This window comes from Juglans regia, chromosome 6 (assembly GCF_001411555.2).
Source record: "Juglans regia cultivar Chandler chromosome 6, Walnut 2.0, whole genome shotgun sequence".
NCBI lineage: Eukaryota > Viridiplantae > Streptophyta > Magnoliopsida > Fagales > Juglandaceae > Juglans > Juglans regia.
Genome location: NC_049906.1, coordinates 4610230 through 4629184, shown reverse-complemented (window position 1 = coordinate 4629184; position 18955 = coordinate 4610230). Strand labels below are relative to the sequence as shown.

General features: G+C 36.2%; 2 protein-coding genes across 3 annotated transcripts; both read right to left on the bottom strand.

The window, feature by feature from the left end:
- Positions 1–1512: 1512 nt before the first annotated feature.
- On the bottom strand, positions 1513–7740 carry LOC108980744. 2 transcript variants are annotated; one of them, XM_018951745.2, is made up of 13 exons: positions 7624–7740; positions 7345–7486; positions 7200–7261; positions 6569–6619; positions 6453–6479; positions 5712–5816; positions 4595–4702; positions 4350–4421; positions 4187–4237; positions 3356–3418; positions 3152–3276; positions 2658–2868; positions 1513–2415 (listed from the first exon to the last, which is right to left on the bottom strand). In XM_018951745.2, exons 2-13 carry the CDS (start codon positions 7442–7444, stop codon positions 1702–1704), a joined length of 1689 nt encoding a protein of 562 aa, XP_018807290.1. In that variant the 5' UTR covers positions 7445–7486; positions 7624–7740; the 3' UTR covers positions 1513–1701. The 2 variants fall into 2 exon arrangements, with proteins under 2 accessions (XP_018807290.1, XP_018807291.1); XM_018951746.2 differs by lacking the exon at positions 6453–6479.
- Positions 7741–8619: 879 nt separating this feature from the next.
- Positions 8620–17851, bottom strand: LOC108980743 (conserved oligomeric Golgi complex subunit 8). The gene is made up of 12 exons (XM_018951743.2): positions 17612–17851; positions 17377–17529; positions 16731–16879; positions 11907–11984; positions 11528–11621; positions 11337–11411; positions 10855–11151; positions 10490–10557; positions 10335–10389; positions 10027–10165; positions 9388–9572; positions 8620–9294 (listed from the first exon to the last, which is right to left on the bottom strand). Exons 1-12 carry the CDS (start codon positions 17741–17743, stop codon positions 8998–9000), a joined length of 1722 nt encoding a protein of 573 aa, XP_018807288.1. The 5' UTR covers positions 17744–17851; the 3' UTR covers positions 8620–8997.
- Between the last annotated feature and the right edge of the window lie 1104 nt (positions 17852–18955).

Sequence of the window (18955 nt, the reverse complement as noted above, 5' to 3'; positions counted from 1 at the left end):
CGACGGAGGTACCTGTTTACTTGGGGAGATATATATATAGTCAAATCATGATGTATCCATGTTCACTACCATGCCAATCGTTGAAGTACACCACCTTGCAGGACATGGATCTTACGTGGAGCTAGCTCCTCTAGCTATCTCCAGTGGTCTGAGCTAGTACTCACTCATGCACAGTGTTGCCCTCCTTGGCCTAGCTAGTACCAAAACACGTACAACGCTCAAATCTCTTACGTGGGCATTCACCTTTTCAGGTGGCTCTTGTTTTTGTTTTGTTTTTTCTTTAATTTATATATACACACACATACTAGGGAATTAATGGTCCCGGATGCATTAGTCGGGATATACTTGATATAATGATTTAAATAAAATAAAATAAAATAATCGATAGTTTATTTGTCTAGAAAAAGAAAATACAATGTTAAAGAAAGACAAAAAATAAAGATTAAAAAAAATCTAAACTTCAACAAAGTATGAACATTAGTCTGTCTCTATATTGAATTATCTATTTACTCTTTATGTAATAATAAAATATTATTAATTTAATATTAAGGTTCTTTTGGTAAATGATTTAAATAAAAAAAAAGTGAAAAAGTCAGTAGTTTATTTGTCTGAGAAAAGAAAATACAAGGTTAAAGAAAGATAAAAAATCAAGATTAAAAAAAAATCTAAACTTCAGCAAAGTATGAGCATTGGCCTGCCTCCATATTAGATTATCTATTTACTCTATATAATAATAAAATATTATTAATTTAATATTAAAGGCCTTTTGGTAAAACATGATCTTTAATTAAATTCTACAAGGGAGTTACATGTCAAATGGTCAAAAGTCTTAAGGACTTTTTGATAAAACATGATTTTTCATTAAATTCTATAAGGGATATACACGTTAAATAGTCAAGGGTTTTAATGGTTTTTTGGTAAAACAGGACTTAACAGCATAGTTATGAATTTCGTACCGTACCGGCCGGTACGGCCGAAATTTTTCATACCAGCCTGTACCGGCCTCAATTTCGGCCGGTACCGGCCGATATTTAGGCCAGTTTTTTTTTTTTTTTCAAATTACAAGCTTATTTTTTAACCTCCAATTCAGATTAGGCTATTTATAATTTATATATATATTTATATATAATTTATTTATATATAGACTATTATTTTGGAATATAATTTATTTATATATCGACTATTCCGAAATGTTATATCAAAACGGTACAGGTACCGAAATATTTCGTTCTAGTGCCTTGACCGGTACAGCATCCGGTACGGTATTCAAAACATTGCTTAACAGACTTGACGGAAAAACAACAAAAGTTATTATTCACAGTTAGATAGCCGCTTATCATAATTGAGTAGATATTTGATAATTAGCTCATAAATCTACTGAATCTCGAAAGTATAGATGTACTAATAATATAAATTATTTTTTTATTTTACTTGGAATAAGAAAGTCAGGGAAAATTCAAGCACAAAATTCAGAACTTCATTATGCCTCCTTCTCTTGCAAGTACAACTTCATAATAAACCTGCTTAGAAAACGCTTCATATATAGCACACCAAAATGGCAAAAAAATGAACAAACATGCAGTGTCACACAAAATGAAAGGAAAAGAAAATAGGGATTGCACATTGATCTTGCACTTGTTCCTTCTTATAATTTTTTTGATAACAGATCAGATCACTTTATTGAATTTAAAGCCCCAGATTTCACTCTGTTTGGAAGTACAATATATTCAATGCAGTACTTGGAATATCATCCTCAGAAGCATTCTGTGAGAACCAGGAACAGATAATGCTTTTAGATGGATTATTCTGAGTTCCTGGAGGCCACTTATCAATAAGCCTAAAACCAAATTTGGATGCAGCTGAAAGTATGGATGGCTCATCGACTCGGCGCAAGACATGGCAAAGAATGAATACAGGTTCCTGTTCCCATGTAATGCCTCCTTTAGATGAAATCAATTCCTTGGCAGTTTCAAACAAGGGCAAAATGGCTTCAGGAATGTAAGTCACATCTGTGCCTATAATGATATCAAACCCTCTATTACTAATTTCCTTGATGGCTTCTATGTGGTCCTTATTCCCCCACTGTACTCTCTTCGTGATCAACTTGGAAAGGAATGGTGGCTTGAGATTTGAAGTGATATTTTGGGTCAATAGGTCAAGAATACTTATATCTCCATCAGTGGCAACTACTAGGTCAGCAGATCCAGCGGCAACCATAGAGCAGATGCCTCCACAGCCAGACCCCAACTCTAACACCCTTTTCCCAGCAACGATGCTAGGATTTCCTGCTAGTACAGAAGCCACTAGGCGAGCTGATTCCCAGAGCATCAAGCCGGTTGATTTGCATGTATGTTGATACTCTCTGGACAGCACTCTAATCTTGTAGTTAGATCCTCTAAGGTTGACATCAATCATCTGCCACAAACAACATAGAAAAAGTGAGTGATGAAGATCTCTCCATATATATTATCCATGGCAAAAGATCAGTTTAGCACTCCAAAAGACAAGTTGATAGTGAAACACAAGCATGCCATGCTCTGCTACTGAAATCAATAGACAGCACAACTCAGCATCCTTTCTAAGCGCAGGTGAGAACTTGTTGCATCAGTTTAGCAGAACTTTAAGTACAAGTAGAAAGATAAAAGGCAAAAATTCACCTCAAAATCATTGGAAAGTGAAGTTCCAAACATATCAGCTGCAACACCCTCAGCCATGTCAACTTCAAAGTTTTTCACAAGCCCCATCAATGAATTCTCCTTGACTCCAGCCTCGATATCTTCTTGACCAGAAAAACCCTTAACTGCAGCTTCCATACTGGAAGAAGAATTTACATCGTCTGAAAGGCGGAAAACAGCTTGGATCCAACGCCTGGCATCACAAACAGAAAATATATTCAACTGAGATACTTTCTTTTAATACATTTTTAAGAAGTGGTTATATATACAAAGATTCCACAAGGAGAAAAGTTTTTTATTAGTTAATTGTTGTGTTAATCACTCAACAAAAAATTTGAGTACACTTCAACAGATTAAAAATTCACAACAATAATGTGAAATATCTTATTTTATCAAAAAGCAAAACAAAGTTTGACAAAAAAGAAAAAACTACAACTCTACAAACTGCTATGAAAAATGAAGATACAATCACTAACCGATTCATCACCAACTCCCTCGAGCGGTTCTCAACTTGTTTGCAACACAAACCAAGCTCTTCAACATCAAATCCATTTTCTTTAAATAAATTTCTCAAGAACTCTTCAGAAAAATAGAAAGCTCGCTGGAAAACAAAAGGTTTACATAAGTAGCTAACTCGCTAAACTACATACTGAGAACATATAAACCAGACTGGAACTTACAGTGCCATCACCCCTGACATAAAAGTTTTCACTAATCTTTTGATCCTTGAGAGTAAACCTTTCCTGCCAATATATTATAAAAAGTTACCAATTGGAGATATGTCCGTTTCAAAGAATTTAGAAGGGGGGTTGCCAAAACACTAAAGGTAAGAATCTGAAAAAAAAAGGAAAATTTTGAGTTTTATGTTCCACTCTGATTTTGGTGAAACAATCAAAATTAGGTTTTGAATAAGGATGCTCATACTGTTATGAAGGACGCAAGGCTGATATTCTTCTTAAGTAAAACATAATCATGATAAAATCACACCTACATATGAAGCATGAAAACTAAAGGAAAAGAATATTTTGTAGAGGACAGTCAAATCCCATCTTGGTCAATGAGCTTTGGAACAAATGGTCAACTCCCTTATAAACAAGTGCTAGAGGTTGAAGACACTGCTTCAATTCCGTTCAAGAGCTTAACTGTATTTACCTAAAACAGGGAGTGAAATCCCACATTGTTTTTTGTTTTTGGTTTTTGGTTTTTGGTTTTTGGTTTTTGTTTTTTGTGTTTTTTTTTTGTTTTTTGTGTTTTGTTTTGTTTTATCTTAACCATTACTGGCTTCAAGAAATGTACAGCCAAAGTTGATGAACTCAAGCAACTAAGTATATAACAAACATAAGCTACCAGTAAAAAAAACTGCAAGAAGCATTTAGAGGATAGAAGGAAATAGAGCAATAGAGCATGGGTTCAAAAATAAAGTAAACGGACAGGAACTTCAAAATGCATGACAGCATTACAGCCTCAGCCATAACAGGATTTCTTTTCTAGGAGCGAGAAAGACAGTCAACCTGAGCAAGGTCACCAGTAGCATAATCACGAAACAACACGTACCCATTTGGCTGAAAATTAAAAAAAAAAATGGAATTTTAAATTTAAAAGAGTTGATTATAGCATTGTATATAGAAAAACTAATACATTTCATGATTGTAAATAAATGCACTGTTATCTTACCTTGAGAACTTTTCTAATGTTCTGCAACGCTAGAGACATCTTCTCTGGGGAAACTGCAGATAACACAAAAATCTGCTTAACGAGTCAGCTAGTTGGCTGAATAACAAACATCAAAGCAAAGTTAAGCACAACGACACATTGTCCAACCAGAATGTAGATTGGAATACAATAATACATCAATGAAAGTGGAAACCAGATAGTTAACAATAACATAAACTTGATGAACGATAACTTCATTTAAATACCATGGTCACTATATCAAGTGAAGATGAAGAAATTTGCTTGCTTAGATCATCAACTGTCAAATCACAAACAAATGCACTAACTCGGGATTCATTGAAGTCTTTATGCATCTGCGATGAGCAAGACAAATACATTCAGCCAAATGGAACTACTTCAAGTAAACTTTTAAGTTATATACAGACAATTAACTCCTAAAGCTACAAACAATAAGCATACAAAACAAGGAAATTTCAACATGTCACTTTAGGAGAGGTGCTACATTTTGATTAATGACCAAAGGAATCTCTTTAACTTTCTGCAAAATATTCAACGTACCATGAGTTGTCGAAAACAAAAACATATTGTAGAAAACGTGTTTCCACCAAACTTTTGACACTTAATAAAAGGAGAAGGAGAACAATGTCATTCACAGAAGACTGAAGCATTTCTACCTATAGAATTAAGTAATTATGAGTTTCTAATCCAAGATATAGTTTAAAATGTGACTTTATAGTCTATACACATTTTTTTTTATAAGTAAAAAGAAATTTTATTAATCCACGTAATTAGGCAAGGCCTAAGTACACAGGAAGTATACAAGAAATGAGCCAAATTACAAGCCAAACGCTGCGAAAAGCAGCATAAAATTCATTAAAACTCATTCCATTCAATACAAAAGATGATGCCCAACGCAACAATGTATAAAAGAAAAAGTCCCTAAACACTTCCGGTGAGCGTTCCCTACTGCCAAAACAACGACCATTCCTCTCGTATCATGTGCACCACATTAAGCATAGAGGCACCATTTTCCAAACAGCCGCGATGCGACGATTGCCCCGAATTCCTCTCCAACATGGCAATAAATCTATCACCCTTCTAGGCATTACCCATGCAAAGCATGTAATCAAAGGACGAATAAGAACAAAATTACATGCTGATCCTCTTCTCATTCATCAATTCTAGAGAATTTCACCAATATTAAGCGCATGTTATAGGGCGCACTTGAACAGCTCCACAACTCCAGATCCATAACTTTTAAGCACAATTATCTACACATACTACAATATGAACCAAGTTCTCAGATGTATTCAATCATAAAGATCGCTAATTATTCAGCAATAGAATACAAGACAATCAAACCTGAACCAAGTTAACAGCACGTGGTGAGAAATCGCATGCATACACAAAAATATCCGGATATGTAGCAAGCAAGGGAAAGATAGTGTTTCCGGCTCCACAGCCAACCTGATAACAATGACAAAGATTTAATAGCTCAATATATAGTAAATTCTCAAGGAGTGGTTAAAGAGCTTCTAAAAAGAAACATAAAGTGGAAAAGAACTACTTACAAACACACACACACACACAAAAGTGTAGTACTATTACTATAGCCGTGAATCATGATAGTTCTTCTCTATATCCACAAGATTAAGGCCAAAATACAATATAGCCTTAATGATCATTGTGGACAATAAATAAGAATGAGAAGTATGAGAAGATTTGATTAAAACTATAGGTATAACAATGATTAAATAAATGATAAAACTTCAAAATCAAATTTTAAGACGCAAAATGCGTTAGAGTATGATCTCACCAACAACATAGAGCAATCTCAGAGGACTTGCAATAAGTCATGCAAGCATCTCAATACCTATCCAACTTATTTAATCGAAAATTCAGTCAAAGATAATACGAATATAAAAGGGTGGCATGAATCTAAGTTAGAAACTTCATCAAGTCATGAAAAATATAAAATTAATTACTTATAAAAAAAAAAAAGATTACAGGCTTTTTTTAAGATTACAAGTTAGGAACCAAACAGCTAGATTTTGTCCACATGAAAGAGGGAGAGAGAGCTATTAATGACAAAAGATGGTGTACCTCCAAAATCTCTTTTCTTCCTGATCCCTAAAAATCCACAAAATATATCTTAATCCATTAAAGATATTGCAAAACGCTTAGAAACTAAACTTGTAAAAGAAAAAAGAAACACTCACAGAGAAATGGTGGCCCCACTCCTTGTCCAAGTAGTGACGATCTTTGAAAAACTAAAGATACAGAAACAGAAAAAATAAAATGAAATTTTTATCGATACCCATTGACTTGGAGCAAATTAAAAACAAGTGGCAGTTTAAAAGCTTTCAGGAAGCAATCAAAATGGTTTGCCGTTTTCATTACAGACAGGATTGACAGCTGTAAGGTGCAGATTATCCCTTTCTCCCAAGAAATTGACACCAGCTAAAGCAATAGAGGCGACCCGATTTCCAGACAAGTTATAACCTACTCAACTCAGCTAAAGGTCTCTGGTTTTAGAATTATGAAATGAAGGTCTGGCCAGCCATTTATGCCACTAAGGATCACATAACGTGGATCAAGATCATTGATGCCAGTCAGGTTTTGAAGCCTAGTGGTAGAATTATACTGATACAAATAGTAATAGCATGTAAGGATAAATGGAGCTGAGGAATTACTAAAAAGGGCAATAACTTCTCTCTCCAGAGCAACGTGGATCTCATTCACCATATTCCTATTTTAAGTGGGGAGCTCAGTCGGGATTATTAAGTAGCAGTTGAATCGGCTGTTGGTCTTTGTTGCCAGATAAAGTTACGGGGGGTGAGAGAGACTTACTCTATCTTGATGCCGTTTGTAAAAGATATCCCAATACTTCTTAGCTTCTCTTTCATATTTCTCTGCCAAACATAGCGACATAATTAAAATGAATACGAATAATAATATTCTGTGTGGTGGGGGAGAGACAAAGAGAGAGAGAGACCTCGCCAGAAGGGGGAGATGACATCGCTAGAGGGAGGATAAATTTGAATCGTCTGGGATGGCTGTTGTTGTTCCTCAGCTGCTTGCAAATCAGATGCCATTTTCCAAGTCTCTCTTTGAGGAGAATAACTTTACAAGTATATCTACATACATCAAGAGCGTAATTTGCCATGAATTGATTTACTTTTATCAGTACCATTCCCATGAATGATAACCCACAACAACGGGATTAAGGGGGGAAAAGATCACCAACGAAATAGAAAAATAGAGAAACACGTACCAGACGTTTGCAGTCAATCGCCCCGCAGCCACAGAGAGAGAAAGAGGGACGGAGGGAGGGGGTTTAGGGTTTTGCTTGTGACCAGTAGCGAAGTTTTCCGTTAACGTAAAAAACGACCCACCCTCTTTAATTACTAAAGCAACACTAAAAAAGCATTTCTCAATAAATAATTATCTATCCTTACAAAATATCGAGCACTAATCATTATAAATAGTTATTGTTTACTGATTAAATTGAAAAGTCAATTCATCAAAATATTTCTTTTGGATGTTTAGAATATCTACGAATAGTTTATAAATAATAATAAAATAATTTGAATCAATATATTTCATTAAATTTTAAAAAATAGAAAAATAAATTAAATAAAAATATTATAAAATAAAAAAATATTTAAATATTATTTTTATTTTATATTTTTTATATTTTATCTTAAAGTTTGAAACAATTATAATGATTAAATAAAAAAATTGAAAATTGAGAATTAAAAGATGTTTTGAATTTAAGTAATTATTGTGAATGAAATATTTGAGAATACTTGATTACCAAACTATATTAATACTGTATATCTTAGAGGATAAGTCACCAATAATGGCCACCATTAACTCAAAACATTAAAAAGAGAGAAGTGTTACTTGAAATTGATGTAATACTCAAATTATAAAATTATTTTTATTTTATTTTTTTATATCGATGAACCTCTCTAAGGTAGACCCTTCGAACTCATCTTTACAGAATAAATCTCGATCTCGTATACCGTACTCTCGAAAGTTTTTTTTACACCAAACTAGTTAAATCACTAATTTTTCACCAAGAGGTGTTGGCCTAAATAATTATTTGTACCTATGAAATATTGAACCTTAGATCTTGAAGGGAATGATATCTGAAGACCAAGACTTTCACCACTTGAGTCAATTCCTCAAAATTTAAAATTATTTTTATTATAAAATAAATGTAACGAATTATACAAAACAAACCCCATCCGTACCGTTCAACCCCTTGGCAAACAAAATGTGCGTACTGCTATATATGTATATAACCAGAGTTCAAAAACAAATTGCCGTTTGAATGAAAACAGGGACAAATGCGTACTGCAAATCATACAGAATAAAGTTCTCTAGCTAGTTTTGCTGTCCTTGTATAATTACTCCATCTCTCTCCTTCATTGATGCCCTCCTTCTTCCTGTTCTACTATACATCTAGTCTTCAACTCCCTTTAAAAACAAAAGAAAAAAAAAAGAATTTTAAAGTAACGTCCAACAAATAATTACAGCTACTGATTAGACCCAGTTTTCCTCTTCCGCTCCTCTCTGTTTCTCTATTATTTTTGGTTTTAAGAAATGGGAGGCTGTAATATTTTTCGCAGCTTTCGGCCTTTCACTCATCACTGTGCCTCTCGGCGGTCTGCAAAGCAGGACTTTTCTCCTTTTCATCAGCATCGGCACCCACAGTTAGTTCGCCACCAGGTGCAACTCCATTTTCCACCACAGGCAAGTCACCATTTTCTGAGATGCTCTTTCCCTGTACATTATGGACAGGTTTGATTGGATCTCTTGAGGGAGAGATTCTCAGTAGGCGGCCAATTCCATCATACATGTTCTTTGCATCCATGACAAGAGCAGCTCCACCAGGGTAACAACGACCAAAGCATGTGGCGCAATGCGGGTAAGCAACCTGTGAAGGGAGAGGGTCCACAAATTACAAGAAGGTGTGAAAATGGTTAAAAGACAAACCACAGATGACAATCCGCCCAAGTAAGAATCGCACCTCAATGAAAGCCCGGCAAAGAGCTAGGAAAAGTCCAGATTCACTTTCTCTGAGCATCCGAGCTGTATTATACCTCAATAAAGAGTCGGAAACAGCCCGCAATCCCTCAATTAATTCTTGAGCAAGTAAATGTTTCAAACTCAATGGGGCACAGGGACGTAGGTCGTTCATTGCCGCAGATACACCTACAACCACCAGAAAGAAAAAGATGACCAAAGAAGAAATTTTCTAAAACATAAATTGTAAGTAACCATGAGATCTAAAGCAAAAACTTCAGAGGAATTTGAATCAGCAGGCCATGGAGAAAGTAGCACTTCCATACCAGAAGAATTAATTTCCAAACTCAGGAATTCAGCCATCAGACTAAAACATAAAGTTACCAATATAATGTGATGATGAGATCAGAATGTCTCGTCAACATAGCTATTTGAAAAGAATCTACCATCTCTCATTTTCTAACCCCCACAAGCCAGGGGTGGGGGTCTTTTTCTCTTAACAACAATGCTTCATATCATAACCACCAAAGTTCACAGCAACAGTAGTATAAGGGTGAGGAAATTCTGCTCGGTTTGAAATACCACCCAAGTAAGAAGCATATATCTTTTTTTTTGATAAGTAAGAAGCATATATCAAACTTACCATTGATAAATACAGCAAGAGGCGGATGTTCCATCAGATGAGCTGGTGGAGTGACATCCTCCTGACTATCGTCACCAACAGTATAAGCTGGGAAACCAACTACTGGCAGTGGGACCCAACGATGTGAATCCAGGACCAACTGGTTTAGAGTAAAACATCAAGTTACATATCACCAAATAGAAGGCATCATGCTGCTTGGTACAAAGTGAAATGATCATCCTAATATGCCAAATTCTTTTTGTAATCTATTAAATAAATTCTGGCTGAAAACAGAAACAAATATTCTACTTCACCTCTAGCCCATTTACCTGAAAATTCTCAACTGCTGAATTCATATTTTTTGAGAATAAGTTGATAACAGCCCTGTAAATTGACCAAAGTCAATGTTAAAATAAGAACAAAGAAAAAAAAGTGAAGGTTTATTATGGCCAAAGATAAATAAATACATAAAACAAGGTATTACTCTTCAAACAGCGAAGGAAGCAGCCCCCGAAAATCTAGCCCAACCCAACCAAGCCCCATGGCACAATACTGTGAATAACACAAAAGAGTAAAGTCAAAAGCTCTGGATGTATAGTCCTGATTCCAGAAAATGCGCATGCAAAATGTTTTGAATTAGGCAAAAAGAAGTTGAAGTGAATGGAAACATTCCTCCACAAATCTAAACTCCTGCAGAAACAATGAAATTTTAAGATGTATACAACCCACAAGTAGCCTTGTAGGCTAAAAGTACCTCTTCATTATGAGTTATTCTATCATTTCGTGCAAAAGAAAATGTTTGATATGCACAAATCACACAAGCATGCTGAATTTTATTGGAATGCTTACCATGCATTGATCCAAGATGTTCGAGAGAGATCCACCTTCAGTTATCTTTGGGAGCATGACTTTAAGAGTTTTAAGGTGTGAGGTAATCTGATGCATAGCCCAACTAAATAGAAGCCCACCATCATAGTTTTCCTCACTTCCTGATGTATCGTCAGCAAAAATTGCTCGATACTGGTTAACTACATCGAAAAGATGCATTCTATGACAGTTTATCATCCCTTTTAAGTACTCATAAGGACTTCTCTGGTCCAGATCCTCAAGAATTCCAGTAAGCCAAGCCTCTCGGCACCTCAAAAACTGAAACAGGTGGAAAATAATCATGGTCATATTCAAGCTATAGAAGTATCACCTACAAAAAGCATAGACGCCAATTAAATGTTCATTAAACCAACATCCCTATCAGCAACAAATCTTACAAGTCAAGTTTTTAGTATAAACCATAAAATATTTATGAATTATGCATAACAGAGGTTGACAAATACCTGCAAACGCATCTCATACTCGCTAAATACTCCTATCCGACGTAAATATCCAATAATACGAAGACATTCTGGTAACTGCAATATACAAGGATTTTCTCATAAAAAAAATTGCAACACACGAGGATACATCCACAGATATATAAAAGTCAAGCTGCATCAATTGCAAATGATTGGACAGAAAAACCACAGACCTGAATATTTGAGCGAAGTTTCTGGAGAAGCTGAGAAAGAAGAGCCTGGGTTGTCTGCCTGACTTCTGCAGCTAGCGCTTGAATAGCAGGTAATCTTCAAGAAAAGAACAAAAGCTCAGCAAGCAGCCTTCTGATTTTTTTTAATCTTTTATTAGTAATTGAAGATTTTATTAAAAAAGGCAAAAGTACACAGGACATAAAAGAGAACAGCTAATTAGAAAAAGAAAAAGATACAAGGTAATCATGAAGACTCAACCGATTAAAATCTATAGTAGCTACCATGAGGAAAACAAGTTAAGAATAGCATGCGGCCTTCTGAAAAGTTGAGAGCCAAAACATTCAGTAGCTAGTAAAGAAAAATAACACAAATATAACTCACTTGGGATGCATAGTTGAAAGTTTGTAAACAAATGCTTCTAAGTCAAGAGCTTCATCATAATTTCCATTTCTTACACACCTGCATAAAGAAAGGAATCAATAGCCTTTCTAGTTATTACCCGATGAGATGAATAGCTGCATCAAGAATGACATGTCCTACAAAAATATGCTGGCCAACCAACAAAAATAATGCCATTTAAATGTTTTTTAATATGGAATTACCATTTATTTTCTAAAAAGCTGTTGATAAGTTCGATATTTCAAGTAAAAAGATTAGAAGAAAGATTACCAAAAAGGACAATGATGGCATGGTGATGTAGGATAGAAGTGAGAACAAGAAATAGAAACAAAATAATAGCAAATAGAGTAGAAAAGACTGAGAAAAGATAAGAGAAGAAGAGAAACCAAAGATAAGAGAGGAAGAAGAAAGCAAAGAGAAGGGGTTGGAAGGAGGCGACTGTAAGCGCTCAATTCTCAATTCTTCAAAACTGACTCTAATGTTTCTTTACAAGCATTTAAATAGGAAAAATAACATAAACCCAACCTTAGAAAGTCTACAGGCTAAAGCCCAAGGCCATTAATTCAAACCAAAATAAAATATAAGTAACATGACCAAAATAATAATAATAATAAAAGATGTCCTCATCAACTCTCCCGGGGTGGGAAAAACTCGACTCCGTCGAGTGAACAAAACACAATAAGGCTGCAATCAATCACCCAACCATAAGCTAAGTGGTTGAGCAAGCTTCTTCCGACGTCCATAAACACAAGTGAGTGGAGGCCTGAATCTGGTATCCCCACCAACTCCCTCGGAACGGGTGGACGGTGACCCGGGCAGAAGAAGATCTTGCTGACTCTGGTAAAACTCCAATAAATCTGGATATAGCTGCTGAAGTGTCTCTCTGGGAATCCATATACAGTCGGAATCAAGTCGATCTACCCAACGAACAAGAAAATGTTGAACCTCTCCATCATTGGTCAACACAATATGTTCATCTAAAATAGCATCAATTTCATCTTTGTGTGCTGTGATAGATGGTATTGGAGTCAGAATAACAAAAGATTCAGGGTCAAGGTCCAAAGATGGAGGTAGAAGAGGATCATTGGAGGGATTGAAATGGCCTTTGTAAGCAACTAAGTCCTCAACATTGAAAGTAGAGTGGCAACCAAAATGTGATGGAAGATCAATGACATAGGCATTTGGACCAACATGCTTTAAAATTTTAAAAGGACCAGCACTACGAGCCTGCAATTTGGAAGCGGATCCAGGTGAACGCCGTTCCGGTCTAATTCGGATCATAACATAATCCCCAATATGCAAATCAGCTCAAAGTTTATATGATGCATTACTGGCTTCAAGTTGTTTATTGATCTCCATATGCAAGTCATGAAGATGTTATACAAATGTTTTAACTGACACAGACACACTAGCATGTGGGGACATGGGAATAAGGTCTAACGGCCTCCTAGATTTATAGCCACGAACAACTTCAACGGGACTCATACCTAAAGACCAATTCACATAAATGTTACATACAATTTGAGCTGTAGGGGGAATCAAAACCCAATCCCGAAGATTTTCCTGCACCAAACATCTTCTGAAATTGCCAAGACTGTGGTTAACAACTTCAGTTTGACCACCTGTCTAAGTAGGGGCCACTATTGGAGACTCCAACGGGACCTCCATAACAACTACAACAAACACAACAGAATCACCTACGAGTGTCTGCTCACACTCCCTAGGGTTAATGATATTTAGCCTTTTTCGTTCCATAATTTTCTTTGCTTGTGGTGAACCAAGAGATTTTGGAGGTAACGGATTAAGATGAATCTTCTTTCCATTAAACACAAAGGAACATGAATTGGATCGACCATGGATGGTTACATCCAAGTCGACCAACCAAGGTCGACCAAGAATGATATGACCGACATCCATAGGAATGACGTCACACCATATACGATCCTTATACTCTAGGAACTGGATGAGTACTGAACAACGCTCTTTTACAGTTATGGAATAAGTATCAACCCAAGAGACACTATACGGCTAAGGGTGAGGAATTGGCTTCAACCCAAGACGTGACACAGTAGCCACAGAAACCGCATTAATGCAACTACCGCCATCCACAATGATTTTACAACCCTTATCATTGATTTTGATGCAAGTATGAAAAATTGCATGAAGACGCCAATCATCAACATCTTTGGACTGGGTAATGGTACAATGAACAACACTTAATCGAGGTGTGTCGGGAATAAGAGGCATAGAACCTAGACCCACAAGAAGGGTCCGGATGCAACCTAAGAAAGTATCTTCATCATCACTCAAATCACCAAACTCTTCAAGCTTAGGTTCATAGACTTGATCTTCTAATGGCTCATCAACAACACCCTCATGTTCTTCAATGACCAAGGCTCGACTAGGACAATTGGAGGCAATATGGCCAAAACCCTTACAGTTAAAGCACTGCAAGCGGGAGGAAGTCTTAGGAATTTCAGGACCTTTACCCTTATTTTCCAGTACGGGAGGAACATTAGATGGGGGAGGCTCTAGGAGAGACTTAGGGGAAAGAGTGGATGATGGGGTGATGGATTGGAGGTTGTCACCACTCTTTCCATACAGAGTCCTGGTAACCGACTCATAGTCTCGGATTAAAGAATAAGCGTGGTCAAAGAGTAGTGACACCCCGGAGGACAAGCTCGCGCCTAAGATCATCTTTTAGGCCTTGTCTAAACCTACTCAAAGTCATGGCCTCATCCTCAATTACATGACATCTTATTCGGAATTCATCAAATTGAGTGACATACTCAATCACTGACCGATTGCCCCTGTAAGATTGGGGTAAGTATTTCTCTTGAAGGCGACGTTTCATTTCTTCCCAACTCCCAACAGGAAGCGCATGGCGCCTCTCAAGAAGATCCTCTACACTTTCCCGAAAGAGTTGGGCAATGCCAATTAATTTCAAGCTAGCGAATTCAACTCTCCGATCCTCAGGAACCCCATACCAAGTAAAGAAACGATCTATATCCTTAATCCATTGAGTAAAAACTCGAGGATCTAAACAACCATCAAAAGTAGGGGCATCTAACTTGATGTTTCTAAATAAGCGCTCTTCATGACGAGTAGGAGACTGAGTACCCTGACGGTAATAGTCTCGTCCGTGCTCACGATTATAATCTCTATCCCCACGATCACGTCTAAAGTGTTGTCGACCACCTCGTTGTTGAAGACGATGGTCTCTATTATGGGATGCTTTAGAGTTGTTAAATGAATGAGGGGTTTCCTCAAAATTGTTCAACTTGGCAGCTAGGTCCCTGCTCTCCTCACGAGTAGCAACCATCTCAGTTTGGATAACCAATAATTGAGTCTGTAAATGTTGATGGGTAGTGGCTAGTTGAGCTAATTGTCGGGTGAGGGTATCAAATTGTGAAGGATCCATGGTAAAGGTATTGGAACTAGGGGTGACAAGGCGACCACTACGCAACTACACGCAATGCAACACCCGCTAAATGAAATGCAATGGAGAGATCAATGAACAACAAACGCAAGCAATGAAAATCTAAACCTGAGCATTTTTTTTTTTGGGATTAAGTAAATCCAAATACAGCAAACAACTAATGTTGATATTTAAAATAACAAAACAAAGACTAAATACCAATCAAGAAAATTCAATCACGCAAGATTTTTTTTTTTTTGGACAATTAATGAAAAGATGAAAGGCAAAGGTACGGACTATGAAAATGAGAGAATGAGAATACAAAATCTAAGAATTGAATAAATTGGGCCGCAGCAAAAGTGGGGTAAAATTAACCACGGCAACTAAATTAGCAAAAAGGATCCAATCAAGTGGGTCTGGCAAAATTACTACGGATAACAACTGCACATAGAAAACAATTGACACAATTTTAAAATAAACCGATAGTATAAAACCAAAAAGAAATAAGAAACAGTAACTCCCTTAGTTCGTTGAGAAGAAGCACATGGTGCACCCGACGTTACAGTTCCTGTTCTCGACCATTTTTTTTTTTTTCGCACTTGCAGTCTCTGGATATTTCTGCACCGGGAGAGAAAAGTCGCACAAGAGGAGAGACCGAAAGAGGGAGAGACGTCTGCCAAAGGGAGAAGAATTGGAGCTAAGATTTCGTGTTTCCAGCACCGTCTGTCTCAAGTTTGGTGGTTTCAGCGGGGTCTGTTTTTTCCGTAGAGGCTTATCGGCGTGGACTTGAGATTTGGTGCTCAACGCAAGGGGAGAGAAGGCCAAGAGAGGGAAACCAGAGGGGGAGAAAAGGCCGAGAGAGGGAAAACCAGATGGAGAAGATGAAACGGTTGGTCTGAGAAGAAGATGAGTTGATTTTCGGCGCTAGGTGTTTTGTCGACGTGGTCTGGTATGGGTGATCTAAGAAGAAGGTGAATGGGTTTCGGAGGAAGAAGATGAAAAGATGGGTTGTAGAAGGTGAACGGTTGTGTTGTTTTGGTTTGGTTTGGATCGAAGGGAACTCTTCAGTGGGAATGGATTGCAGAAAAATGAAAAAATTGGGGACCGAAATTAAGCACAAAATACCAAACATAAAATACATAAAAGTGGTTTGTTTGATACAACCATAGAAAGATAAGGACATAAGTTTAGACTCAGACTCCAAAGAGTGGGGCAACTATCTGATGGCTTGAGTTAAAGACATCTTAATGCAGTTAACAACTCATTGCACACATAGTACTAGGATGCATTTCTTTCAAACACTAAATGTAAAAACTTAATATGAGACCTCTAGATTATGGACAATTGATTCCATTTTAACAAGTGACCATATTTTTTCAAACACATACGTGTCCATAAGCTGAGGAATTTCAAGTAAGTCCAGCAGAGTACTGTGATTTGCGAGCAATGTTTGGTTCATCTTCCTCTCCTCCAAAATCTGTTCTGCAGATTCAATGAACTGGGTGGAACCAGATGTCAACTTTGGGATCTCATTTATCTGCAAAGGATGAAAATAACATCTCAGTATACCTCTCTATCATGTGCTTCAAAATTACTTCTAAAAAAAATCATGTTCTTCAAAATTACGCAGCAAGATGATTACATTTTCTCTGATGTTTTAGATGCTTCCATTACACATTGAAGCAATTCCATTTGTCATAACAATTATAAACTAAAATTATCGAGCTCCTTGCTCTTATATTAGTATATCAAAAACAGTGGAGAAACTGTACTTCTCGGTTTCTCGCTCCTCCTACATATCAATATCACCTCACTACTGAATTTTGAGACCCTTGCAAGATCTTCAAAGATTATCCCTAACTCAAGTTAATGGATCATGAAGTGGTGTACTTCATTCATACTACGTTTTTCTAGTACAAATTAAGCTAGATAAAAAATTTCACGTGAAGCTGCATTGTGTACCAAAACGAGACGATATTTCAGCACCATAAAACACCAAAACAAAAATCAAAAAATTAAAAAAAGTATTATTACCAGAGATTCAAGATTCTTATCAATAGAAGAAACTTCTTCCCGAATCGCAATCAGTGCATCGGCTGCGGCAATGAATGCTCGGTAATTTCCCACAGCCACCTCTTGCATTTGCCTCCTGATCCGCTCCGCATCGACCCGAAGAAGCTCCGGTTCCTTTAAAAAATTAAGAAATTTTATGAAGTACTTGACAAATTTCTCAGACAGACTTACAGACAGACAGACGGAGAGCAAGGACCTTGTGGAGGCGATCGAGGGTGAAGGACAGGAGCTCGGAGACGTAGGGTTGTTGGGAGGCCGATGCGAGAGGGAGGAGACCTGTAACCGGCGACGACGACGTCGTCTCCTCTGCTGCATTTTCGAGCTCCATTTCTCGGAGCTCCGGAACCCCTGGTTCGCTGAATCGAAGGCTCAAATCGCAGTTCGGTGCGGAACAGTGCGGCTCGTCGATTACTGAGCTCTGCTATTCGGATCTGGATCCCGTGTGGGATGAGGCGTGAGTTCAAAGGGCCAATTATGGCCATGTCAGCGTTAACGACAAAGGGTCCCACCGACGTGACGTGGTATGTACGTTTTTACATTGGAAGTTACCATACATCACTATTTACTCTAGTACTTTATATAATTTTTACTATTCTATATATTTTTTATAAAATATAAAATAATAATTAATAATTAATGAGAAGAATTTTTCTTTTATACAGTCGGTTTCACATACTTGTTTGTCAAAAGAAAATTAATATATTCTTTTATTAAATAATAATACTAGATACAATTAAAGAGTTTTCAAAATATTTCTTAAAAGGTAGTTGAGTTTATTATTAAAAAATAATTTTTTAATGTGGATTCTTAATTTATTTATTTTTTAAACACAATGTGTAAGGCTTACACATTTTAAAATTATAAATATTATTTCCCTTTATTAAAATATAAAATGTTAATTTATCAGATAATATCATTATCAAATTTTATTTTATAAACCAAGTATCAAAATAATGTCAATTTGTATTTTACATTTTTTGAGAATTTTGACAATGATTTAAATACAACGGATGAAAAATAAGATACATGATATAATCTTGATGCTTATACATTAATCAAGAGTGCAAATTGTCATAAAGCAATAGTTAAATGACATTTCTATGTAAAATGCTCTTATACATCTTATACTTTAACTAGTTGGACATTTAAGTGATAAATATATAAAATCAAGTAAAATGTGTCACATTAATAGATTTATAATGACAAAATCTAAAATGAAAAACTCTCTTTTAGAAAAAATTAGATTTTCGTTCTTTTCTTTTTCTCTTACAATTAAGATTGCATTAAATGAAAAACATTAGCACAAAGTTGGAAGCTCCAACAAAAATCCAATTATTGGAGATCATAAATAAAACAAAAAAGACAATAATTTTAATGTATTATTTGAGTTCATCGTGTAACACGCTGATATAAAATTATCAGATATGAAATATGGATAATTTTATTAGATTTAAATTAGGTTTAATCAGTCATATTAGATAAGCCCAAAAACTATTAATTTATTGAAGTTGGTTAGAAATTTTTAATTAGGCTCACAACC

What these genes read in the sequence shown, in the direction of transcription:
- LOC108980744 (XM_018951745.2), bottom strand. Translation starts at nt 7,444, where the DNA reads ATGGCATCTGATTTGCAAGCAGCTGAGGAACAACAACAGCCATCCCAG. An exon ending in GTGCTGTTAACTTGGTTCAG is followed by an intron (nt 4,703 to 5,711) that starts GTTTGATTGTCT and finishes TGCTCATCGCAG; the next exon opens with ATGCATAAAGACTTCAATGA. An exon ending in AGGGAGTTGGTGATGAATCG is followed by an intron (nt 2,869 to 3,151) that starts GTTAGTGATTGT and finishes TTGTGATGCCAG; the next exon opens with GCGTTGGATCCAAGCTGTTT.
- LOC108980743 (XM_018951743.2), bottom strand. Translation starts at nt 17,743, where the DNA reads ATGGAGCTCGAAAATGCAGCAGAGGAGACGACGTCGTCGTCGCCGGTT. An exon ending in ATAAGAATCTTGAATCTCTG is followed by an intron (nt 16,880 to 17,376) that starts GTAATAATACTT and finishes CATCCTTTGCAG; the next exon opens with ATAAATGAGATCCCAAAGTT. An exon ending in CTTTCAACTATGCATCCCAA is followed by an intron (nt 11,622 to 11,906) that starts GTGAGTTATATT and finishes CTTTTCTTGAAG; the next exon opens with ATTACCTGCTATTCAAGCGC.